This window comes from Lepidochelys kempii, chromosome 6, assembly GCF_965140265.1.
Source record: "Lepidochelys kempii isolate rLepKem1 chromosome 6, rLepKem1.hap2, whole genome shotgun sequence".
In the NCBI taxonomy this organism is placed as follows: domain Eukaryota; kingdom Metazoa; phylum Chordata; order Testudines; family Cheloniidae; genus Lepidochelys; species Lepidochelys kempii.
In genome coordinates this window covers 85242175-85269831 of record NC_133261.1, presented here as the reverse complement: position 1 = coordinate 85269831, position 27657 = coordinate 85242175, and the positions used below count along the sequence as shown (strand labels likewise).

Here is a 27657-nt window from a genome sequence, read left to right as displayed (position 1 = left end):
GCATTGTAAGCAGTATATGAAACATTTATAAATCTTGAAGGTCAATCTGATAATGTAAATATTAATAATACATAAGGAAGTGAATATATGCAGTAATTTACAGCAATGCTTCTTCATTCTTTAATAGTCTGGAGACATAAAGACTTGCAATATTTCAGAAAGATTTACCTGATTTGTGAGATACAATAAGCTCAAGAAGTTGACATCCTTCTTCTACCACAGCTTCTTTTAAAGCACAGTGGCTATCTACATTCAACTTAAAACTCTGCAAGGAAAAAAATATGAGTATCAAATGTTGGAGAGGCAGCAAAACATAAAACCTGTACAAAATTACTTGCTACTTTTATCAAGACCCACAGCCCCATTTACAAAATAGCCAAACAAACTTGCAATATTAAAAGCTATTGATATTTTAGATCTGGGATAAAATATTTCCGTGAGAATAGCAAAGTGCATCTGTGTTGAAACAGCTGACAAATCTAGAAATTCATTAGGTTTTATGAAAAGTCACATCCTGTAGGCTGTATCTGGAGTAATAGTGTTCTATAAAACACACAGAGTTTATGCCATCACATCTGAGCGCTCTCTTTCATATTTCCTTTGAAATGTTGCTAATAATACTATTTATGAAACCATAAAAATGTACAACACTGAATATATTAGCCTTATGCCCACCCATACAAATCCATTAATATTGTGGTTCTGACTTAACTTCCATCTCCTTTTTCAAACAACAAATCATGCTGCATCAGGTACCTTCTTCCTTAATTGATAAAACAAATGTTTTTAATCTTTTGGGCATTAGTATCGTTAACTAGCATTATTATTATTTTACAATGAGTCTCTAATTATCACATTTGCTTTGAAGAAATTAATTACATTTTATTCTGCAAATTATACTATAAGCTGTTAACATAAAGATGATCTGGAAACAGGGGTTACCCTTTCATCAACAGGCATGATATGCCACTTTGATATCTCCATTAGGTAAGTGTGAACTATAATTTATAATTTCTTATCCAAACAGTTGAGAAAAAAAACAAAGGAAGAGGGAAATACTTGGAATGTTTAATCATAATTCATATGTGGCCCTCAGTCCCACAGGCAATTCTTACGGTCATCTGTGGGAGTTCTGCGTGAAGAGTGAGAACAATAAGTACATGGCCCTCTGGATGAAAGGGTCATTCTCCATCTGGGAATGAGTTTGTTTGTAGATGTTAGACTGAACTGTGCATGTGCCCAACTGTACTTCAGTTTCTCCACCAACTGCCCTGAATTGCTCCAAATCCTACTAATTAACTACCAGGCACCACAAAATATCTAAGCTTCCTTTCTGAGGGAAACAAAGAAAACATTTGCAAGTAGAATAGAGCAATTCCTTCCTGTCACCAAACTGTATTAAACCCAACTATAGCAATTTGAATTGTATCATGTGACAGGGAATAATGCAGTGTGGCCTTAGGATAAAGCATTGGTGGGCATTAGATACCTACAACTTGTACAACTGCAGGCGTCCTCAAGGCAGCGAGGGGGGCCCCGATATGGTGACTCAGTTACTTGTCCCTGGTGACAAACACAGTTGCAGTGGAGCCAGAACACACTCCACCTGTTCAGAGGATACAACTTTGCTCTACAAAATGGCGTCTTCCAAGTGGTGTGATCTTGCACACACTGAATGTGAGGTCATGCTGCGTGGAGGATGCCATTTTGTAGAGCAAAAGCAAGGGCACCAGAATTGGGCTTTGCAGGGGGCCTCCATGGGACAAATGCTGCCACTGGGAGAAAGCAAGGGAAAGGGGGGTTGGGAGGGAACGCACCAAAGCTATAATAAGAGGATCATTTTTATTTGATTTGTTGGGGTTTGGGGAATTTTGTTGATCAAGTGTGGTTACATAGAATTCTGCTCTCTCTCAGAAAACATCCTAACTGATGCATAGAATGCTCATTCATACAAACGGGACTTGAGCATTCAAATAGAGGACAAGGCTCCAGCTTCCAGAGATAGCGTATGTTTTAATTCTATGGGAAGTTGGAAGAATCTGTGTTGTTCCATTATGCCTGATTATTAGGGAACATGCAAACAAGCAAAAATGGAGGTCTGATACTATGCTTCATTTCTTAAAAGACCAATTTTTAAATTTATTTAAAAATATATAAATAATGGATTTACTTGTACAGTTGCAGAAAATTCATTCTATACTTAAAGAGTATGTGCTGCAGTTTTAGGAAAGATGCACACTATTGTTCATACACAACAGAGGTTGAATCCATGATTTAAGTATTAAACTCAGTTCATCTTTAACTCAGCTGCAATTGGTGCCGCTATAATATTCCTATAGTTGTTTTGTTTGACGGAGAAGAACTGTTGCCTGCATAGCAGCACAGTTTGAAGGAAAAGAGAGAAATTTAAAATTCTAAACATTAGCAGCAGCTTCATGAAAAAAAGTCTTGTGTTAAACCATTCTGCATTTAACAATGCTTTTATTCCCAGGAAAACTCAATCTAGTAACTCCCTAAAACTGAACAGGCATTAAGTGCCTAATAAAAAACCTGAAGGTATACTAAATAGGGTATGATACAAGTACATGAAATAATTGATAATAGATAGGAAACTCTTATTGTGTACAAATGTCGTGAATATTCTTTACTTATACAACTGTTGACCAATTAATTACAAATTAAGTACTATATAATTAGAGGGCAATACTGAATATATGATTATTTCAGTGTTAACACAAGTGTAGCTTGCATGGTAATTATTTTTGGATCTATAAAGTGTCATTGACCAGTAATTTGCAAAACTATGAAAATACCACAGTTACATAATATATGAAGTAAGGCTTACATAACTTAAATAACTAGCCCTGCCAAAAGAATGACTGGAAACCAGAGTGGATAGATTTAAATCAAAGTAATTTAAATCACCAATTTTAATTATGATTTAAATGAGCAAACAGGGAACTCTGATTTAAATAATCGACTTTAATCTTATTTTGTATGCAGAGTTTTTAGTTTTTTCCATAAAGAAAGCTTGATTCTGTAGTTGGTAACCACTAAAATATGTTGTTTTACAAGTAAATATAGATTGCATACTAAATTTAGTACATCTTTTTGCTATCCAAGAAGATACAGTATATTGATTAAATTTATTTAAGCAGTAATATAGCTTAATTTACATTTATTCCAACTCTTCATTTTTACTTTTTTATTATGTTAGAAAATGGTTAATCATGCATTTCTTAATTACTAGATGATTAAATTTTTACTCATGATTTGTGTCATTCTATTTGGAGGCACAAAACCAGCATTTTAATTTTATTAGTTAAATAAAACTACCTTAAATATGCTGGATAAATAAGAAAAAAAGTTTATCAAAACTTTTAAAGTTTTGCACTTAGTTTTGCAAAAGTTTTAAGTTTTGCACTTAAAACTAACTGATTTATTAAAGAAAGGAAATATTATCTATACTTAGTGAATTGAACTGATTGGTCACCATGTCCTTCAAGACTGTAGAATTAACAGATTTTTATCCTCTCACACCTAGTTTTTGTTCATAAATTGGAAAAGAAAAACAAGGTTTCCTGCTTTTTCAGCTCCCAATTAGTTCCTCACATTTGAATGAACTAGTCATTGCCTGAACTAGTTGGATAAACTGAAAAGAAGAACATTCTCTCTGCACCTGTGAAAGAGGCTACTGCTGTCAAAAGCTGGTTTAGCACTTCAACAAACCCTGGTTCCAAGTGCTTAACCAATGACTTCCATCCGTTCATTGCGTCTACTTTCTTTAAAACTTTGACAGTAAACGTCAATGTTCATAAAAAATCTGACATTTTTGCTTTAAAAAAAAATACTTGATTTTTATCCACTCAGCTGGAAAGCATTTTTTAAAATGTATTCACCAGCTCTTCACAAAAGAGAGTTGCCATTTTAAACCCAAAGGTTGCATTCTCTATTTAGCATCCATGTAAACAGCCATTGCAAACTATTGGGATTTGAATTCTCCATTGCTAATACAGCTGGCTATACGAACTCATCCAGACACTAAGGCCTGCTGTTGAAATTAGCAAAGTATAGCTTTTCAGAAATTCTTTTGAATGATGTGTCCTTTAACCGGTAAAAATATTTTAATATTACTATTAAAATCCAGATAAGGAAAATTATTTTTTGCCTGGGAAATTGCTGGTTCCAGAGCACTACATGGGGAAACGTTCCATGAATCAGTTTGACGCAGACTAAACTGTGTGAATAGACTGAACCCCAGCCCATTCTAACAGCGCACAAACTCTGTCTTTGTGTTCAGACTCTCACCTCTCCCAGGTGTGTTACTGGGTTCTCAGAAACACCACCACAAATATATTTCAGACTGAATTTGGCTGTCCCTCCAGGACTTCCTCAGTCCAAGGACCCGGTTTCCTTCTCCCCAGAGAACTACTCCCACTTCCCTTGTTTTCAAGGTGGAATTATTGAGCAGCACCTGCCACAATGAGTCAGCAGAACAAAAGCAGCTTTATCGAGGGTTCTAACCCTTGCTAGCAGGATGAGTTCACAGAAATGCACTGTTGTATACCATTAGTTTTCTGGAAGCCATATTTTATAGGTACAATGGATTTTTATAACATCTTGTTGGTGGGTTTGAATAATTTTCTCTGTTGCCCTGAGGTTACTTTAATTTGTATTGTTTAGAACCACTCAGCTTTACTTTACTCTTACAGTCCAAATGTGAACAGTTCACAGGATATCCTATTATACAAAAGAAATATCTTCAAAATGTGGTATAAGTGTGTAGTGCTGGAATCTTCCTTCCAATAACCAGTTTGCCAAATAGCTGTTAAGGTCAGTTACAGAGCTTGCACATCCGTATGTGGTAGCTGTTTCTTCAAGATAAGTGACAATGAATGTCATGTACTGGATTTCATGTCCAAGGCCATAAAGCAGGACTGAATGTGCTCTGGTATTGGAAGTGCTGCATTCTCAGGGATAACTACATTAAACTACAGTTAAGATTAAAAACAAGAGAGAAAGAAACGTCTATGTGAATGTTGTGGTTTTCTCCAAAACACTATGCAAACCGTAGACTAAAAATTTTAAGATAAGGTTCCATTTTAAAGTTAACAACAAAAATGTATTACATGGGTATGAACACTCAAGCTCACCAGATACCCTTAACTATCACATTGTATCATTGCCCTGAGAATTGATTGACTCTGGAACAAAGGGACTGATCCCACTGGTATATAAAAATTAATGATAAAATTCCATTCACTTTTCTGGGATGAGAATCCAGCCCAATGTATGACACAAAAAACCACACAGGCTCAAGGCATCCCTGACCAAGAAAATTAAAAAAACAATGTTTAATCTTACACTGACATATCATTTAAACCAAACTATATCTGTGTACACCTTGCAGGCTCACTTGTCTACTATTTTTTTCCCAGGACACACACAATCCACTGAGAAATACATGTTTGGATATATCATGAATTAAAAAACACATAGTCCACACTGTTTTCAAAAGGTCTATGCACCTCCAAATACAAAATTATTGTTTGATAGCAAAGTGTAGTGAGACAAAGGGATGTATGTATGTATGTACATACTGTAGTATTCATTTGCTACATTCTACATATCAACAGTACAAATAACAGCTTTTACAAATTTAAGATGTCCACAGTCACAATCTAATCCTCAGGGAACCTCTGTCAGACAATTTCCCCACTTTTCTTCACATCCTCATTTTACAGAAGAGGACACAAACACGGAGAGGTTTTGACTTGCTAGAAAAGGGAGTGTGGTCCTCTGTGCCATGTTTTATTCATCTGGAAAGTAATGAAATTTCACATTCCACAGGTGAAATCTGAAAATATATGGGTTTTAGTATGTTTACAGCTACCTGCAGACGCCATTATCTTCACTGTACTGATTCAGAAGCATGGGAATCTAGTGGATTTGGCAACTGCATTAGACAAGAGATGTAGGGAATTATTTTCAAAGGTGCTGAGCTCCCACATCTCCAGTTGAAGTCAATGGGAGCTGCAGGTGTGGAAAATCAGGTTTAGATTCTACCACTTCTTGCACTGTCCTATAACTTTAGGCAAGTCACGAGATCTTGTGTCTCTCTTTCCTCATTTGTTAAATAGAGATTATGATATTTATCTATGTTTACAAGGGTGGTGTGAGGCTCCAATAAATATTTGTGAATTGTTATTACTCAGTGAAACAGATGGGAATAGAACAGGGGTCTCAAACACGTGGCCCACGGGCTGAGTTATTTGCTGTGGCCCGCTAAGCTCCCCGTGTCCCCCCCCAGAGTTATTTCCTGCAGCTCCCAAGCTCCCCTCCGCCCCCAGCGCGCCATGTCCCTGCTCCTCTGCCTACCTCCCGGTGCTTCCTGCCACTAAACAGCTGTTTGGCGGTGCCTACTGCTTTCCAGGAAGGAGGGGTGAGGAGCAGGGAGCCGCGCACTCAGAGGCGGTGGCGGGGCAGGGGCGGGGATTTGGGGAAGGGGTTGGAATAGGGTCAGGAAGGGAGCGGAGTTGGGGTGGGGACTTTGGGGAAGGGGTTGGAAGAAGCGGGGCAGGGGCGGGGCCTCATTGAAGGGGTGGAGTGGGGTCAGGGCCAGGGCAGCAGCAGGGGGAGGGGCTTTTGTACCATTATATGAAAAGGTGTCAGTGATGCGGCCCACGGGCCAATGTACTAGTTCTCATGTGGCCCGCGTGGTGATTTGAGTTTGAGATCCCTGGACTGGAACATGAAGTCTTTAGCCCCATATTCCTGTGCAGTTTCCTAGACACTGGGGATCTTTTGATGGGGAAAGTATGAGCAAGGAGCTTTTAAGGCAATTTGATGCAGACTCCCTGGTCTCTGTTCTAGAGACTTTGCAGGATATTTCTGCTTGATGTGGATTATAAAAAAAAAAATGTATGCTGGCCTGGCAATAATGTGTTGTTTAAGAAGCTTGTGTCAGGCCAGTGTATTGCCATATGGTTTCTTTAGAACACTACATTGTTTAAAATTCACATGAAAATTGGTTTGATTACCAATTATTTATCTCTTCTACCCTCCAGTGCATTACTCCTTACCAGAGAAGAGTAAAACAAATGTGGAGTTCCTAGGTCAAACTGTTCAGAAGTTATATTTTTCAAATATAACACAATCAAACTGGAAAATATCCAAGAAGTGAGAGAATCTCATTTTTTGAACTTTCCCCATCTTTCCAAATGTCTGGTCCAATTTTGTCTGTGACTGTGTAGACTAGCATTTCACCATTATAAATGCATGTAACATATGTATTGCTGATCTCACCTTCAGCTGTATCACAATCATATTTTTCACAAGTCATGTATATCTGTGGTTATCAACCAGAGGTACACATACCCCTGGAAGTACACAGAGGTCTTCCAGGGGGTACATTAACTCATCTAGATATTTGCCTCGTTTTACCACAGGCTACATAAAAAGCACTAGCAAAAACAGTACAAACTAAAATTTCATACAATGATTTGTTTATAATGCTCTATATACTGCATGCTGAAAGGTAAGAACAATATTAATATTACAATTGATTTATTTTATAATTACATGGTAAAAATGAGAAAGTAAGCCATTTTTCTGTAATAGTGTGCTGTGACACTTTTGTATTTTTATTTCTGATTTTGTAAGCAAGTAGTTTCTAAGTGAGGTGAAACTTGGGGAATACGCAAGACAAATCTGGCTCCGGCAAGGGGTACAGTAGTCTGGAAAGGTTGAGAGCCACTGACATATATAAAAACAGCTGTGGACTTGCTGTTGTAGGGATTATCGATTACTGTTACCAATCTTTCTTGTTTATTTGTGTGCTGTAGTTATAGTAATTAACATTTGTAACAAATAAATATTTTACATTGTTGAAGTTCCAAAACTGGCACCCCACTACATCAAATTGACAATTTGCTTTGCCGCTCTTTCTATTTATACCTACCTGTGAGTGTGGGGCCCCTTCTGTTTGAGGCCAATATGCTAGTACAAGTTTAATTTTTGCTGAATTTCATGCATTTTCACAGCATTTGTGTCTTACAAAATATATCAGTAAAATCTGAATTTTGCACAACTACAAAATTGCAAATCAAACGCAAGAAGTTTTGGCCCATCTTTATTCATCATATTTTACATCTTCAGTTTAACATTATTACTGGTTAATAGGTGCACCTGAAAATCAAGCTGTATTGTAATATCTGGTGCGTTATGTTAAATGAATCTTTTCTAGGGCAGCAAGTCTTTTTTCCCCCTTCCTAATGAAGAATATCTCATCTTTTCCAATTTTCCTATCAAACGCATCCACATCATCTTGAAACAGCGCCACATCCAGCTGCATCTATACTCAGCTTCAATTACATGAAATTACCCAACCTACTCTTAGGTCCTTTAGGTGCTCTTTTCCTATGTGAGGCACATGCATGGTGCATCTCTTGTGAAGTGCATGATTACAAACTATTCAGCACAGCCTGTTTTAAGTAAACAGTAAATTAAATATTGTCAGTTCTTGTTCAAACTTGCTCTTATGAAGGAACTTCTAGAATGGGTTTCATAAAAGTCTAGATTTAAGAAAGGGCTGGGCATAGAGGAATAGCTTTTTTAAAGAACGTTCTCTTGGCTCACCAGTTTGTATCTCTAGCTTTTTTCTTTTTAAATCTACTATATCATTGTTTGTTTTAGGTTTGATTCAGGATTTGGACATCCTGTTTAGGTGCCATTATTTGAAAACTGGACTCTACGGAATAGTGAAATCTTGCGCTTAGGCTACATATGAAGAAATGTTAGGATAGTGGTAATTTTTGCCACAATTTTTCATAAATGACAGTTTCTTCTTCAACAGATGCTCAACAATATTTTTTCCTTCACAGAATCTCAAAAAGAATTGTCGCCTTTCAAATCAGCTGCCATTATCTTTTGTATTCAATGAAACTGAAGCCATATATTGCCTTTAGCACAGGTGGCCTCTGCCTTCGCCAGTTCCTCGGTGTTTCTCTCTAGCTCCTAACAGTATTGGGCTATCATTTTCCCCAATAGCAACTTGCTTTTATGGTTACTGGGAACAATAGGAGACAGTGAACATTTTGTGAGAGGGCACACTTAACTGAGGGCAACCTCTGGTCATAAGCCTGTTGAGAACAATGGGAAATGGTAGCCATTTTGAGAGAAGACAGTTCTTTTAGAGTTTCTCTGGAGAAGAGTTCATGCACTGCCCTGTGCTGAAAGATAAACATTGGGGAAAAAAACGAATCCTGAATATTTCTTTGTCCCGTAATACCATAATAAAAAGGAATTAAAATGTAATGTGCCTCTAAAATTAGTTTAAGCTAATTTGGGACCCCAAGCACTTGAATGCTTTCATCATAATATGCAGTGTTGTTGTACCCACATTGGTCCCAGAATATTAGAGAGGCCAGGTGGATGAGAAAATATCTTTTATTGGAGAGAGATAAGCTCTCAGCTCTCAAGCTTCATAATAATAATCACATGGTTATTGCATAGTGTTGCTGCAGGACAGAAATAAGGTTGTTTGAGTGCCCTAACAATGCCTCCTGTGTCTTAACATGTCAGGATTTCTTTTAAATTTAATATTAATTCTGAATAATCTGGGTTCATAATTCTTTGTTATGTGATAATTACAACATCCTTGAAATGTTTTATCTTACATTACTCACACATACTCTCAACCATAACTCAATTTTAACATGGTTTTGTCTGGAAATTGATATTGCACCTAGCACACCTGGAAAGTTACATACAAACTGGTGGGAGTTTAATGAAGAACAAAAAAATATGATTAAAAGGTTTAAAGGGCAGAGGAAAGATTCCAAGAACTAAACAAGATTAGCTAAATGATGATTAAGGGGAAGAAGGAATGTAAATGTCCATTTGTATTTCACAAGGAAGAACATCAAGGAGAGAGAAAACTTATTTAGCATGGGTAAGTATAAGAGGGTGTAATAGCTAGGACTAATGGAATTAAATTAAGAAAATCTAAGCTAAACATCAGGGAAGTTTCTCTGACAGTGAGATCTACTAGATTGTGTAATAATCTCCTAATGAAAACAGTGAAAGCTCCATCCCCGGAGACATTAAAAACTAGACTGCAGAAAGCGCTGGAGAATATACTATTTGGAACAATCCTAAACTGAAGCCAGGGGGACTAGATGATCTTATAGATAGACTCATAGAAATAAGAGATGAAAACTATTTTATGCATGCCCCATCAAGCAAATTGAGCTTACTAGCCTCAAAATCTTAGGATACAGAATACTAATTTTATATTTTTGGATGTTAGACATGAAAAAATATTAGATCATCCAGCTTCCCTTTCCTAATTCAGAAGAGATCCCTACCGCATATTTTCTAGTCCATCTCCATTCTAAACATCCCACATGACGTAATTTCAACCTCTTCCTTTGGAAAACTATTATACAATCTAATATGACTCATTGTCATATTTTCTTGACATTCTGCCTACTTTTACCCTTTCCCAATTTCATTGCATTACCTGAGCACTACACCTAATGTGTCTCTCTCTTTGTTTAAGTCCTCCCACTATTAGTAAACTGTTATGTTTTCCCTTGGTCACCTCTTAGTTTTACCCAGATAGCTATTTTGAACTTTCCTCGTAAGTCAAATCTTTCATGGCTCCTGATTACAGAGATGAGAAACAAAAATACTCTCTCCATTTTATCAGTATCTTTTGGCAATGTGGTACCAAGATTTGAATGCATAATTTCAAGCTGTATAGGGAGAGGGATGATTATGTCTCTACTCTGTCATGGAATGCCATTGCATATGCAGGTCAAAATTATAATGGCTTTTTTTCTACAAAAATTTCATATTGTAAACTCATGTCAAATTTGCTGTTATCTCTAATCTCTTCCGGTTTTACATCTTACAATATTTCTTTTTGCTATTGAGTATGTGCATTTTAGATTGCCCACCGCAAGTATAGGTTTACAGTTTCCTAAACTTATTCTCAGTTTATTTTCTGCTTGTGATTCTAATCTCTCCAGGTTCAAAGGTGTTATTTCTTTGTACTGACTGGTGTTCACAACTCCTGCCAATTTAGCATCACCTGCAAATTTCAAAATCTTGTTGCTTATTTCCTTTTCCAGATAATTAGTGAAGATGTTGAAGATTAACACTGATCTCATCAGATCCTGGACGCTTTGCCTGAAATCTATAAGTTGCTGTTTATTATTCCACTCTGTTTATGGTCTTTTAGCCAGTTTTCGTCCACATGACAATGTTTCTATCCAAGCCAATTTGCATTCATTTTTCAAGTACGATTTCATGAGACACAGCATCAAACTGCTTTATCTAAATTTAAATCCTTTTACCAACTATTATGGTTCCAGGATAATGCTGTACTTTGACACCACTCTGTCTCGTCCATGAGGCCCATACCTGCACTTCTGTCAGCCCCTCACTTTTGGGCTGGATCACCACAGTACAGCCCTCCCTGTTTCCCAGAACAATATTACCTCCAGCACATCTGTCTGGGTTTGGCCCCTGCTGTATATTTTTCTCCAGGAGCTTGTGACCCAGTATGAAATTGCAGTAAGAAAGGACAGCTTTTTCAAAACATGTGTGATCTGTTTATCCAAAGAAACATCACAAATACGGAGATGAGTTAAAATACCATTTAAATGCATATTAATTTACCTAAACCTGGGCCTTTCTTTGCCTCTTTTAGGGAGGCTCACATCATTGGAGTGAGGCCTCCCTGAAATCTTTATCTCTCAATCTGATTCTCTGGGCAGTGTCTCTCCCGCATAATTCACAGTTTATAAATTCCAAATATCCTTTTTTCAAAGTTCCTGTGTCTGACTTGGGACCCCACACCAGGTCCAAACTGGCGTATGCATTTCTCTAGAAAAGACAGTGGATTCAGGTATTGTTCCTTTGAGCACGAGGTGGCAACCCTGCTGCGGTCCTGGAGAGCTGGGAAAAACTCAAGCTGGACTTAACTCTTTGGATTCCATAGACTCAGACACATAACTTCTAGTGCCACAGATATATGTGTATGTGTGTGTGTACATGTATATCAAACATTTACAAACATTAATGCAGACTATGATAGATATTGCCATCACATGCAACATCTTGGAGACTATATTATAACTAATCTATGAATGTTTCATGTGTGACTGTGTTCTGTTCCATGTGGGAGGGTTACCACAGCTCCTCCAGGAACTAAACACAGTGAGTGATGATTAAGGCGAGTCACTGACACTGAACAACTCCAGAGAAATTCCACCCCCTGCGATTGATTGCATATATTGGTTCAAACTGGATTTTCCAGAGACTAGGAGACAAAGAAAGGGCTTTTGGTATAAAAGGATGAGCTTGAACTGACACACAGCCTTCTTTCTGCTCCAGCAAATAGACAGGACCTTCTGTCCAAGGAGGGCCCCAACTGTTGTAGAAGGATTGGAAAGACATTGGCTTACTAGGGCCCCCTAAAACTGATGTGTGGTCTTTGGCAAGCTTTTAGCACATATTTTGGAACTTTTACTGTTTTTTATATAATGTTTTTAACTTTAAGCATAAATGTGCTTGCTCAGAAAGAGCTGTGTGGTGACTTGTAACTGCTGGCAGTACACTGTTCATAGTCCTCAGAGAAAAAGCAAAGCATAGGTGCTAGCCTTTAGGCAGACTGGCTTGCTGGGGGTATCACGGTGAATGGCAGGGGCTGTGCAGCCTTAAAACATCCCTGTTAGAAGGGAGTGAGACAAGGGTCCCTGTCCAGACAGGTGACAGCTGGAGATATGAGACCTGGCTGGAAACTCCTGGAGAGGACCACGGTGGGTAGAGGGCAGATGCAGGTGCAGCTACCCTGAAACTGAGACACAGAAAATTCTCACGTTCTTCACACCAACTCGCCCCAATTATGCAAACATATATGTGAATAACTACTCATGCAAATAGCTTCAGCTTGAGACCTAATTTTGTCATTCTATCCAAAAAGAAAAAAAAACCCAGCCATCAAGTTTGTGTGACAATACTTATTCTTTATAAGTCCTTGCTGCTTGTTGCTGATAGTATTATTACTTTCTAGTGTTTTTCTTAAACTTTTCATCATTAGGGATGTAATTTAGGTTTAAAATTTGGTAACTACCAAGATCATTCTTTCTTTATCTGAAAATAAGTCCTACATTTTAACTTTTCTCTAGTCTCTCATTTCCACCCCAATATTTAATTTTTTCAGAAAAGTGTCAGCAATACAGAAAGTTAGCTATTTTCCTTTATACTCTAGCCTAGAACACAATATCTGGACCAGTTGCTTTGCATATTTTCAAATTTGTAAGTACCCCAGACAATTTTGAGTCATCATTAATTTTCATTTCAGGCCTGACTCTCAGCCCATACAAAAATCACTGGATGAACTCCCATTGACTTACTGAGAATTGGATCAGAACCTTAATATCATCTTGATTTTGAAAGGTGTTGAGCACTTGCAGTATTCATTGAACTAAGTGGGAACAGAGGTTGTTTATACCTTCTGAAAATAAGTCCATAAAGGACATACTTTCTTTTTGGTTCTTTTCCCATTGGTATACTTTTACAAAAACTTTTCTTAATTCCTTTGGCTAGCAAGAAATCATTTGGCATCTGTGCTGCCTGTTTCTCTTTCCTGTAAGCCCAAATTGCAAGGGCCAGATTTATTGCCTGAATTCCACTGGTGGAACACGGGTTATAGAAAGTCAGGCTGCAAAAGAGGGAGAAGAGAGACAGTAGGGGGCTTTGGCAAAGACCAGAACGGACACAGAGTCTGGGAGGTGATGGGGCCAACCTGGCTGAGAGATGTGCTGATTCAGTGCATCTCCCTGGCAGTCACTGCCAGCAACACTACATGGAGTTCAGACTAGAATTTAAAGCGGTTTTCCCTAGGCAGACTTCTAAACTGCCATTCAGCATAGCTGTCCCAACAATAGCAAAATTTGCAATATATTGCCAAATGGCCAAGAGAATGGTCATAATTTCCAACTATCTGGCACCTTTATCTATAGCTCTGGCATCTGGAAGGCATTGTAACATCCTTTTTTCTTTAGCTGGGACACAGATATCTAGTCCCAGTTTCCTTATTATGTAGTTACCATTCAGTATCATTTGCTGCTTCTTTCTTGCTACCATCTCTTTTGCTCTGAGGGGAGGATTTTCAAAGGCCCATAAGGCAGGTTTAGATGCCCAATTCCCAATGACTTTCAATGGAATTGGATGCCCAACTACCCTTTCTGCCTTTGAAAATGACCCTAGATCATTGGTTGGCTACTGTCTGCCCTAGGACTATTCTTGGTCTTCTGATGATACTCCTCCGTCCTCTCTCCAAGGGCAGAATATCTATTGCTAGCAACAAGGATGACACATTCTCTTATCACTTTTTTTTTGCATCTCCATAACCATCTATGCCATGTATTGTTTCAATTTATTCTGATGACCTTCTTTTGCCCTATACCCAATATTTTTTCCCTTCCATCTCCCAGTGATGTCAAAAGCCGCTAGAGCTCCTGTACAGTTCCACCTGAGGTATATAGTAGTTGTCCCCTGGGGCTCATTTAGGGAAAGAAACTTTATGATTTCCACATTGGATTATCCTCACTCTGCCAGTGCCCACTGTTTTCTGGAGACATGTTCAAGAGAGATTATCCCTAACCTGCAATTTACCTCCCTTCAGATCTGCTCAGAAAATTTGAGCCAAGTTGTAGAAATGGAGACTTGTCAGGCTGTGCTATCGCAATATTTCTCCAGACTGTCGTATGTCACACAACGTGTTTGCAAGTGCACCCCATTCATGGGGAGAAATGGTATTCCAAAAGGGCCATTTTAACCACTACTGATTGCTAGTTTGTACTGTCCTGACACCAGCAGAAAAGGCCAGTTCAGGTGAAAAGGTTTTTCTATCCCAGAGGCAAATATCTGATGCACAACAGGCTCTGTAGATGTGGAGTCACTAAGGTGATAAACAGCCATATGTATATTACTCACATGTACTTTTGCTAATCTACAGATCCCAACGCACACATTAGCACTTAATAATACGATGTGGTTTTAGAACAATCCCTGAAGGATGTTAGTTCTATTAAAATTCTTTGAGAGCTTGGAGGTTGGATATAATCTGCTTCCACATGTCTTATGCAATTAAAAGGTGAAATGAAATGCCTCCTTAACAAAATAAATGTAATAAACTGTTTGTGATCCCAAATTATTAACTGAATGCATGTGTGGAATTAGAAATGACAAATAAACACATAATAAAACGTGAACAGAAAGGTTTTTACCAGCCAAGACCTCAGTTCATGCCCCAAAGTTTACATAGTTCTACTGCAACAGTGGTGACATTACTAACACCAGAAACAGGGCAGGAGCTGCCTTGCTTAAACTGTTTTAGGTGTGAGTGATGTCATCCATCTCCTGTAAGAGAAAAAACACTGAATGCTAAAGGGCTTGACCTCAAGACTTGGCAGGTAAGGAATAGAAGAACAGATTTTAAATGTTTTTAAAATGTAATTATTTGTAATCTGTGTCCCTATACATCTACTCTGTCAATGTTTTGGGATCTCAAAGAGACTGTTTTTTAAAATGCATTTTGGTTCACTTTACAAGACAGCTTATATCTACATTGTTCATATCAATATGGTGGTATTCTGTCCAAAAGACAGAATAAATACATTTAGAAATATACATTAAAAATTACAGATCATTACGGACCACAAGAGCATTTTGCAGTTTACTGAGAAAATAATAATTTTTTTTCCAAATCAGTGTTTTTCAGACATGTTAAAATCACCAGCTCATACTGAGGATTAAGGAATATAAAGAGAAGTATAAAGTTACCAGTGTGGGAACAACTATATTAAAACTTGTATCAAGCCTCTGAATAGAGCTGACTGGAAAAATCTGGATAATCAGATATCTGATGATTTGGAAAAAATCAAACCATTTTGTGGAGACTCTTCGATTTCAATGAAACTGGGGCAAGGTTTTATCTGTTACCTTACCTGACTGCAGGAGTGCTGGAACAATTTGTATAGTGGGGGTGCTGAGAGCCAGTGAACCAAACCACAAACCCTGTATATGATGGAAATCACTTCACGCCAGGGGTGTTGCCACACCCCTAGTTTCAGCACCTAAGCCTGACTGGGCTTCCAGTTTGGGGTTTGAGCTGCCCTGGAGTCAGGGAGGAAGCTAGAGGTTTGGAGGGAGATGGAGGAAGCTAGAGGTTTGTAGCTTCCTCCATCTACCAAGCACTGGGATTCTATCTGCTTTCACAGACAGAATTTTTTAATTTTAATCCTGAATAGCAACGATTCTGAATTGTTCGATAAAGGTCATAATGTTGACATAATGTATTTAGACTTTTGTAAGGTGTTTGACTTGGTACCGCACAACATTTTGATTAAAAAACTAAAACAATATAAAATTAACATGAGACACATGAAATGTATTGAAGGCTGGCTAATTGATAGGACTCAAAACATAACTGTAAATGGGGAAGTGGATGTGTTTCAGGTGCAGTCCCTGAGAGATCAGTTTTCTGCTCTATCAATGACCTGGAAGAAACCATAAAATCATCACTAATAAAGTTTATAGGTGACACAAAAAATCAAGGGAGTATAAATAATGAAAATAACAGGTCACTGATTTGGAGTAATCTAGATCACTTGGTAAACTGGGTGCAAGCAAACAATATGCATTTTATTACAGCTAAATGTAAATGTATACATCCAGGAACAAAGAGTATGGGGAGGGGCTCTACCCTGGGAAGAAGTAATTCTGAAAAAGATTTGGGGGTTGTGATGAATAATCAGCTGAAAATGTGACTCAGTGACCAAACAGCTAATACAATCTTGGAGCTATAAAACCAAATTTTGAAATACAAAAATCCTCTGTGAAATGGAATTACCTTTTTCCACCCAGCTTTACCTTTGAGCATGCCCAGTGGGATTTAGATGTTTCCAGGACTCTGAGCAGACTGAATTTGTGTGTGTTTAATATAAGTTCTGGGCCTCCTCTGCCAACAAACCTATGTCCTATACATTACAAGGAACATATCATATTCTCCAATTCCTTATATAAGGGGAAATTACATTTTAACGACCTTATCACTCTCCCTACAAAAGCAATACACTTTATCCTGAAGCCACTCCTGAATATATAGAATGACACACAGCAGTGTCATAAGGCAGTCTCCATGTGGAGCATCCTCCAACAGCAGGCTGCAGCAGAACAGGTGAATCCTGCCTCAGTTTCCCTACTTGTCCGGCCATGAAAAGAACATAGTCTCTTAGTGTCCAATACAATGCCTGCTTCTTAGCATAATTTATTCATATGCACCTGTGCAGTGGTTCCTCAAAACTCTTGTAAAACCCTTCTCCAATTCCCACAACAAACATATAAGTACAGCAGTTTTCTGTTCCCCTCTGCAGGAACATCACTTCTCGGTCACCCACCTGAGAGTCTACCAGCACTCCATTCTCAATTCCTTTGCCCTTGCTTCAGTGTCCCACTCTCCAGACCTCTGCCTGTGAATGACCAAACTCATGACTCTTCCACCAGAGCTCCCAAGTCAGATCTCCCATGAGAAGGCTCTGCAACAGGTTCTACTCCCCAGTTCTCCCTGAGAATCATATCTTGCTCAGGGAATGTCCCTCAGGGACCAACCACTTGTTCCTGGACTCTTCTTGCGGACCTCTGCCCAGATCTTCACCCAGAGAGCTCCCTATCTCCTTCAGTGTTCCACTCCCCAGGTCTCCTTGTCTGTCACTCCTATGCCTGCAACTGGAGATCCACCTTGCAACAACAGTCCTCTTGCTTCTGGGCTCGGCTTCCCCTGACCAAACTGGAGCTTTCCTTTTTCCTAGGGGCCCCTGTCCAAACCTTGTGCTCTTCAGGATTCCCCAGCTTTGGTCAGTTCAAACCACCCCCACCCCCAGAATCCCTCACCAGCTCTCTGTTCTATCTCCAGCAGCTCTCCCCTGCTGCTTCCTGACTCCTCTGGTCCCAGGCAGTTCTCACCTGGCCCTTACAGAGTCTCCCAAGCAGCTCTGACCTGCCCCTTTTCCTGACTAAATCCTCAGTCAGTTCTCAGGCATACTCCTTTCCTGTGTCTTTATATGGCTTTGGTGCCTTCTCTTAACCGCCGTTGGGAGGCACATGAGGAGGCACAGGTGCACTGGCTTGCACTACCTCTTCACGGGGCCAGTCACCCTGTAAACTAGTAAAACAACGGATTGATTCAAAACACAATTTTCAAGAAGAAAATTATAACTAACCCATGGAATTATTTCTGATAGATAAAACATTTTCAGTACTTGCAAATATCTATAGACAGAACCTAGAATACTTCAAAAACCTCAAAAGTAGACTTTGCACTTTATAACAGATTCTCCTCTTTTCTTCAGTCTGAGCAGGGGGTCTAAAAGAGGTTGATCTATGGATAGGTCTCGTCTGAAATTCAGATTACTCAACTGGTCTAATCAGTCTGTTCTCTGGTCCAGCTCCCCCCTTCCAGGCAGGTCTGATGTACGCTGGATCCTCCAAAGACAGCCCCCAGCTCTAGTGTGGTATAGTGATTCTCCTTGTAGCATATAAGGCAGTAACAGTCAATGTCAAAGCCACCTTACAGGAGGTTTGGTATTTTCAGCTCTGGAAGGAGCAGGTCTAGAAAAAAATGATTGCTCTTGGGAGCTTTGTAACTCCTGAACCTAGTGGGAATTTAGCGAAGAAGTTAATGTGATGCTGTTCCCCTTCACAATGTAAAATACCCTGAGGTAAGCACTGGAAGCCACAACAGTGAAGAGACCATTTTCCTTCACAGAGCTCACAAGACTCTCACAGTTTCTATAGCATCAATTGGTAGGGTTGGGAGAGCAAATTCTCCCACCAGAACATATGAAAAACTTCAATTCCAATTCCTGTTCTCTACACACATATAATGCACGCAGGAAGCTAGTTTAGATCTTTTACAAATCTGTCCTTCAAGTGTAATAGTTCTAAGTTGGTCAATAAAGTTACCATCATCTGTGAATCACAAAGTACCCACCTGGACTTCCTTAGGAAATATTTAACTTTTATTTAATTACAGAAATAAGATTCATAGGAGCTAGATACCAAAACAACAGTCTAACCACCTTAGAAATCACTACTTTTCTCACTAGCAGCAATTCTACAATGCTCTATTCCAATTGGTGTATTAGCCTGTAAGTTATAGTCCAGAGACAATGTAGTATTTTTTCTGTTCTCAGGCACTTCGAGCCAAGGAATACAGAAACTCACATAGAGATCATTAACAGGTTTCATATGAAGAAAAGGAGTACTTGTGGCACCTTAGAGACTAACAAATTTATTTGAGTATAAGCTTTCGTGAGCTACAGCTCACTTCATCGGATGCATGCAGTGGAAAATACAGTGGGGAGATTTATATACACAGAGAACATGAAACAATGGGTGTTACCATACACACTGTAAGGAGAGTGATCACTTAAGATGAGCTAATACAAGCAGGAGAGCGGGGGGGAGAAAACCTTTTGTAGTGATAATCAAGGTGGGCCATTTCCAGCAGTTGACAAGAGCTTCTGAGGAACAGTGTGTGTGTGTGGGGGAAATAAACATGGGGAAATAGTTTTACTTTGTGTGAAGACCCATCCACTCCCAGTCTCTATTCAAGCCTAAGTTAATTGTATCCAGTTTGGAAATTAATTCCAATTCAGCAGTCTCTCATTGGAGTCTGTTTTTGAAGTTTTTTTTGTTGAAGAATGGTCACTTTTAGGTCTCTAATCGAGTGACCAGAGAGATTGAAGTGTTCTCTGACTGGTTTTTGAATGTTACAATTCTTGACGTCTGATCTGTGTCCAATTTATTCTTTTACGTAGAGACTGTCCAGTTTGACCAATGTACATGGCAGAAGGGCATTGCTGGCACATGATGGCATATATCACATTGGTGGATGTGCAGGTGAACGAGCCTCTGATAGTGTGGCTGATGTGATTAGGCCCTATGATGATGGAATAGATATGTGGACACAATTGGCAACGGGCTTTGTTGCAAGGATAGGTTCCTGGGTTAGTGGTTCTGTTGTGCGGGGTGTGGTTGCTGGTGAGTATGTGCTTCAGGTTGGGGGGCTGTCTGTAAGCAAGGACTGGCCTGTCTCCCAAGATCTGTGAGAGTGATGGTCGTTCTTCAGGATAGGTTGTAGATCCTTGATGATGCGCTGGAGAGGTTTTAGTTGGGGGCTGAAGGTGATGACTAGTGGCATTCTGTTATTTTCTTTGTTGGGCCTGTCCTGTAGTGACTTCTGGGTACTCTTCTGGCTCTGTCAATCTGATTCTTCACTTCAGCAGGTGGGTATTGTAGTTGTAAGAATGCTTAATAGAGATCTTGTAGGTGTTTGTCTCTGTCTGAGGGGTTGGAGCAAATGCGGTTGTATCGTAGAGCTTGGCTGTAGACAATGGATCGTGTGGTGTGATCTGGGTGAAAGCTGGAGGCATGTAGGTAGGCATAGCGGTCAGTAGGTTTCCGGCATAGGGTGGTTGTTATGTGACCATCGCTTATTAGCACCGTAGTGTACAGGAAGTGGATCTCTTGTGTGGACTGGTCCAGGCTGAGGTTGATGGTGGGATGGAAATTGTTGAAATCATGGTGGAATTCCTCAAGGGCTTCTTTTCCATGGGTCCAGATGATGAAGATGTCATCAATGTAGTGCAAGCAGAGTAAGGGCATTAGGGGATGAGAGCTGAGGAAGCATTGTTCTAAGTCAGCCATAAAAATGTTGGTATACTGTGGGGCCATGCGGGTACCCATAGCATTGCAACTGATTTGAAGGTATACATTGTCCCCAAATGTGAAATAGTTATGGGTGAGGACAAAGTCACAAAGTTCAGCCACCAGGTTTTCCGTGACATTATCGGGGATACTGTTCCTGATGGCTTGTAGTCCATGTTTGTGTGGAATGTTGGTGTAGAGGGCTTCCACATCCATAGTGGCCAGGATGGTGTTTTCAGGAAGATCATGGATGGATTGTAGTTTCCTCAGGAAGTCAGTGGTGTCTCGAAGATAGCTGGGAGTGCTGGTAACCTGAGGAGGGAGTCTACCTAGCCAGACAATCCTGCTGTCAGGGTGCCAATGCCTGAGATGATGGGGCATCCAGGATTTCCAGGTTTATGGATCTTGGGTAGCAGATAGAATACCCCAGGTCGGGGTTCCAGGGGTGTGTCTGTGCGGATTTGTTCTTGTGCTTTTTCAGGGAGTTTCTTGAGAAAATGATTTAGTTTCTTTTGGTAACCCTCAGTGGGAGCAGAGGGTAATGGCTTGTAGAAATCGTGTTGGAGAGCTGCCTAGCAGCCTCTTGTTCATATTCCGACCTATTCATGATGACGACAGCACCTCCTTTGTCAGCCTTTTTGATGATGATGTCAGAGTTGTTTCTGAGGCTGTGGATGGCATTGTGTTCTGCATGGCTGAGATTATGGGGCAAGTGATGCTGCTTTTCCACAATTTCAGCCCGTGCACGTCGGCGGAAGCACTCTATGTAGAAGTCCAATCTGTTGTTTCGACTTTCAGGAGGAGTCCACCCAGAATCCTTCTTTTTGTAGTGTTCGTAGGAAGGTCTCTGTGGATTAGTATGTTGTTCAGAGGTGTGTTGGATATATTCCTTGAGTTGGAGCCGTCGAAAATAGGATTCTAGGTCACCACAGAACTGTATCATGTTCGTGGGGGGGGAGAGGCAGGAGAGGCCCTGAGATAGGACAGATTCTTCTGCTGGGTAAGAGTATAGTTGGATAGATTAACAATATTCCTGGGTGGGTTAAGGGAACCACTGTTGTGGCCCCTTGTGGCACGTAGTAGTTGGGTTTCATATGGTATGCAATAGACACAAACACCACTACATATGCATCCCCCTGTTGTTTCAGTGAGGATTTATTTCTTTTACTTTACTTTTTCCACAGTTAAGTCCCGCATGGTTGACGGCATTATTTAGAATCCTAGATTTGTAGTTTATATAACTGATTAGTATACTCTGTGGATTATCTTCTGCATAAAATGACACGTTTATGGACATATAAAATGATCTTTCCCAATCAGGGCAATAAGTTCAGAAAAGCCAAATTATCAGCAGGTTAAATGATTTAAAGTGAATTCTCCCGAGGGGAGAGATAATACTCCACTATACTGCTCTAACTCCTAAGCACCATCATTCTGAAGATAGTATAGTATATCAGAGAGAAAAAAATCTAAACATGCTGCCAGGAGCAATGAAAATGGTGAAGTTATTTACGATGTTTCTACTGTGTTAAGGTTTTGGAGGCTTTAGCACCTTTAGCAAAATATAAAAATGTATTCAAAAAACAAACGCCCACCATAATAAAAAACAACACCCCCCTCTCCCCCAAAACCCCAAAACAAAACAACCAAACCAAAAAAGCAGCAGATTAGCCAGGGGCATTTGTATTACAGCTTGTTTTCAAAGTGTACACATGTTTAATACTCCTCTAATCTGCATTTCCCTGAAAATGACAATTTTTAAGGAAGATTTTTTTTAAAAAAAATAGAAGACAGGTTGCAAATGGATGATTAATTAACATCAAAATCATTAAGATATCATTGTAGTCTCACACAATTTTCTTAGAGGTAAAATACAGCCCATTCCATGAACAAAACTTCACTTTTTACAGCTAAGGAAGGTACTCATGTTATTGATGGGAGTGACAGGGGAAAGAGGGTGGAATTCTGATACCAGACCACTTAAGATTTCAGATTTGGTTGTCCTGCACGAAAACATGACTGTTCAGTTTTGCAGCCTTGGGCTCATTCTCTTATGAAAATTAATGAACTTCTGTGATTATCTAAAGACATTTCTCTGGATTATGCTCATTCTGTTTTCCACTGTTTCCCTGCCCCATTTTATTCTCATGTCTTTAGTACATCTGACTTTCATTTGGTCTTATATGTTTAGTTTTGTCTTTGTTACAAATTTAAATGCCACTGCTTCCATTAGCCTCAGACTGGGAGTCAAAACTGAGACAATGGCATAATACATTTCAAATTCAAGTATTAATTTTAAAATATATAATGAATAATTTCCACCTGGCTTGAAATCTAGACCTGATCATAAAAGTTTAGATCTTCCATTATTGCTGCCTGCTGGTTAGTGCTCAGTGTGAGCATGTCCGCAAATATTCTTGGTTCCCATTCAGGCCAGTAGAAATAGCCTGGTGCCTCTGGAAAAAAACTACACTTTTGGCAATTCACTTGCATATGCTTGAAGTCCTTTGCTGCATACATGTGAACTTCTTTTGTGTGGGTACATTGTGGAAAACCACGTTCTATCACTTCAGGGCTATAGAACAAGTAGAATAATATTTCTACCATGAACAATAGATCCTAAAAGGCAGATAGGTTGGTGATTAAAATTTTGTTAAATATACACATGCATTGTGCTTTGTTGTAGACCTGATGTTATTTAATTGCAATTTTAGAGATAATCATTACATATGTCATTTCAGCTTGTCACTCAATCCAGCCCAAAAGGCATGGAGCAAATCACCAACTGGAAGCTGGTGGAACTGTCCGTAGATTAATGTAATGCCCTTTTAACCCTATACTATCTAATTGCTTTAGTGCTCTTCCAGGGCTATTTGTAACCCATCTAAAACTCCTGAGCAGTCTCTCTCAGTAAGAAAGAATATGAATATTGGCCTTTATATGGTCAGAAAATGTACTTTATTTTGGACAAAGGACAATCCTTCCTCTGTCTCTCTAGAGATCTATATTGTCAAAACTCCAGTCTCTGACAATACAGGTGGCTTTTGAAAAAGGAGGAAGATTTTTATGAGGCATGGAGAGCACATCTAAACTTTCTTCTACAGAGAAGAAAAAAAATTGCTGGTGTGGACAAACTGGTGTGTGAGCTTTTATACAATTTATTTTTAAATGCTAGTAATATTATTCTTTTGTGACAATTCATTAGGACAAAAATGCATGCTTCCCAATTCCAAATTCTTAAAGGGTCCATTTTTCATTACCGTATATACTCATTCATAAGTGGAATTTTTTTTGGTAAAAAGTGAAGCATCAAACAGTGGGGGTTGGCTTATCAATGGGTCTACACCAAAATTTGATTATTTTAAGCTCTATGGAATTATTGAATTGAATATCTAATACATTGTCATTTTGTTTACCTGGAGCAGCACATCCCTGGGCCTGCGCCACTTCCTGCAGCTCCCATTGGCTGGGAACAGCAAACTGCGGCCACTGTGAGCTGAGGGACTCCATGCCTGTGAACGCTCCAGGTAAACAAAACATCCAGGCCCACTAGCAACTTACCCTGACCAGCTGGGAGCCAAAGTTTGCCCTGAAACATAGGGTCGGCTTGTGAAAGGGTCATACACAGTTTTTGCTATTTTTACCTATCCATCTTGGGGGGTCGGCTCATAAATGAATGGTCTAATGAACGAGTATACACAGTAATTTAATAAAAATGAACTAACAGGTTTACTTGTAAATTCTCAGAAAATTAACTCTATACTCAAAAAGTAAGTGCTCTAATTTTGGGGAGGATACACTGTATTTTAATTCATAACAGAGGTTGAATCCCTTCTATAAGTATAATAAACTCAATTTCAACTATGGATCTGTAAAATCCTCTTGTGTAAGCTATGCAATGGGGTGCAGGGAGGATCTTTTTATGCTTCCTATTCTTTCACATCATAAGGGTTTATCGCAATCCAATACCTAATTACTGTGAAAACTATTAGGTTACTAATGGCAGGGGTTCCCAAACTTGGTTCGCGGCTTGTTCAGGGTAAGCCCCTGGCAGGCCGCGAGAAGCTTTGTTTACCTGAGCGTCCGCAGGTACGGCCGCTTGCAGCTCCCAGTGACCATGGTTCACCGTTCCTGGTTAATGGGAGCTGAGGGAAGCGGTGGCCTGGCCTGTGCCGCTTTCTGCAACTCCCATTGGCCGGGAACAGCAAACCATTATCTACTCTATCTGCCATTATCTACTCTGTTTTAGTCCATTGTTTTTCACGCCATTACAAATGTATTTACTTAATTTTAACACACATGATTAAGGTTTTTTTCCTCTTTTATTAAGAACGATAATTTATTTTTCTAATTATTTTTTCATTTATGTTTACTGATCACAATCATGTGTGTGACTCACTAACACTTGACTCCATCATTGCTATTAATATCATACTTGGAACTGCATTTATTTTCATATGAATTTTAAGTTGTGGGGAGAATGTGTATATTGGGGGAGTGAGAGAGACAGTGCGTGTTGGGGGAGTGTGAGAAACAGCTCGCAGAGCAGCACTCGCTAATCTGAAGGCTTGTTCAGACAGCAGCAGTTGCTGCCGGCAGTTTCCACTCCTGAACCCTGTCCCTGAACCCCAGCTCAGTGGAAACTGGGTACAGGGCTGGGGTGGAGGGACAGAGCAGCAGTGGGCAGAGGGGCTCCAGAGGTGCCCCCCCTTAGAATGGAAGCCCTGGGCCATTGCCCAGCCTACCCACCCCTAAAGGCCAGCCATGCATATAAATGGACTAAACAACCTTAGTCTTAATAATAAAAACACTTTGCATTTCTATGCCACCTTTCACCTGAGGATCTCAAAGTGTCTCATACACATAAATTAAGCTTCATAAATCTCTGTGAGGCAACCAAGTATTAGAAAAACTTAAGAACACAGGAACAGCCATACTAGGTCAGACCAATGGTCCATCCAGCCTAGTATCCTGTCCTCCGACATCAGCCAGTGCCAGATGCTTCAAAGGGAATGAAGAGAACAGGGCAATTATGTGATTTATCCCTTGTTGTCCAATCCCAGCTTCTGGCAGTTGGAGGATTAGGGACACCCAAAGTATGGGGTTGTGTCCCTGACCATCTTGGCTGACAGCCATTGGTGGACCTATCCTCCATGAACTTATCTAGTTCTTTTTTGAACTCAGTTATATTTATAAGAATATAAATTTGGCCACACAAAGATAGGTAAACTGAGACATGGAGAGATTAAGGCCACAACGTCACACCTTCAGTGCCTAAAGTTATGCACCTAAATCCACATTTAAGCACCTAATAAGTGGCCTGGTATTCAGAGGTGCTGCACACGCATAACTCCTATTAAAGTCAGAGGGAGTTGAAGCTGCTCTAAAAATCATGTTTCTGATTTAGGTGGATACAAATATGGATTCAGGAGTCTACTTTTAGGCACCAAGTTTGAAAATATTGACCTAAGCGATTTGTCCAAAGTTACAAAATGAATCGGAGATGGATACAGAAACAGAATCTTGGAGTCCACACTTTTAGTCCCCTGCTCTAATCACCATCCAATATTCCATATTGCAACAATGACTATCAAAACACAAAAGAAAATGACTCAGGCTACTCTACACAACTGAAGGTAAATGTTTGCTAGTCTCCTTCAACAAAATACATAACACTTAAAATATGACAATCTAAATGTTGGCACCTGAATATTAACTATGTTTTGATAGATAATTTCCTAATATGATAAGGGAAAGCTTTGAGATCAGCCATTGCCTTAATTATAATTACTTTAATTAGCTCGCTATTCTTCCTTAAATTTTAGTACACTTTTATTATTGTAACAAATTATCATTCATATCTGTCTATATAAAATAAAATCTTAAAAAGAAAGAGAACAATTCCAGTAATTCTTGACATAAGAATAAGAAAGTCTGAATATGTTAAGTAGTTAGAAATATACATATTATAAGTTACAGAAATTGTCAGATAATTGGACCAATCCCTTTAGGAGGTATGAGATGAACAAACATCTCAAGAGAAGGGGGGACATATAGAAGAAGAGTAGAAAAATAAATATTCAGTAGAAGAGATCTGTCACTAAAGATGTACATTGGATCTTTTCACTGATAACCCGGAACACATATTCTTCTTAAAGTTAAAAAGCATTGCAACAAATTAATTTAAACAAGGTGATGCTGCACTCTTTGTGGATTTTCATTATAAAGTCCCTCACAGGTTATCTCGTGCTAAGTTTGATACAGGACACAGAACCACCAGTGGACTAAAGATCCAAGAGCACATCAAAGGAAGCCCTATAATTAGGAAGCTGGCACAAGCAAATCAAATAAAGCAAAGTCATGCTAGTAACAAACGGTAAAAGTAAATATTACAATATGAAGAAAAAAAAAGCCCCAGTGAATTTCACACTTTAAAAATACATTTTGTCTGAGTCCTTCTCAATAGTCACTCTCATATCCTCACTTACTTTTTTCTGTGCTCTAATAAAAGCAATGGTTTCCTCTGAGGAATAAAAGTGATAACGTATCCATTTCAGCAACCTCTTAAATGGGCAGGGTAAAGAACATCAGTTTGAATTCTTATTTGTTGAGCTGGTAAGAAATTCATTTGGTTTAAGAAGCGAGGTAGTATAATCTAGATAGATGCTTTCATTTCATGAGCTGCCTTCAGGATGCTATTTTTGATTAAAACTGATTTGCAAACCACCAAAACCTGTGCATGAAGTCTGTTTAGAAGCTGATTTTGATCAGGGAGCCAATGGGCAGAAATCAGCATAACTGCAACAGAAGAAAAGGAGTACTTGTGGCACCTTAGAGACTAACAAATTTATCTGAGCATAAGCTTTCGTGAGC

At 39.2% G+C, this 27657-nt stretch overlaps 1 protein-coding gene across 3 annotated transcripts in view; it reads right to left on the bottom strand.

Moving 5' to 3' along the window:
• Nucleotides 1-27657, bottom strand: part of AKAP6 (A-kinase anchoring protein 6) — a 405063-nt gene that overhangs the window by 188842 nt on the left and 188564 nt on the right. For all 3 annotated transcript variants that reach the window (XM_073348987.1, XM_073348985.1, XM_073348986.1), the window contains exon 6: nucleotides 169-265. In XM_073348987.1, the coding sequence (XP_073205088.1) occupies nucleotides 169-265 (97 nt within the window). The remainder of the gene's footprint in view (nucleotides 1-168; nucleotides 266-27657) is intronic.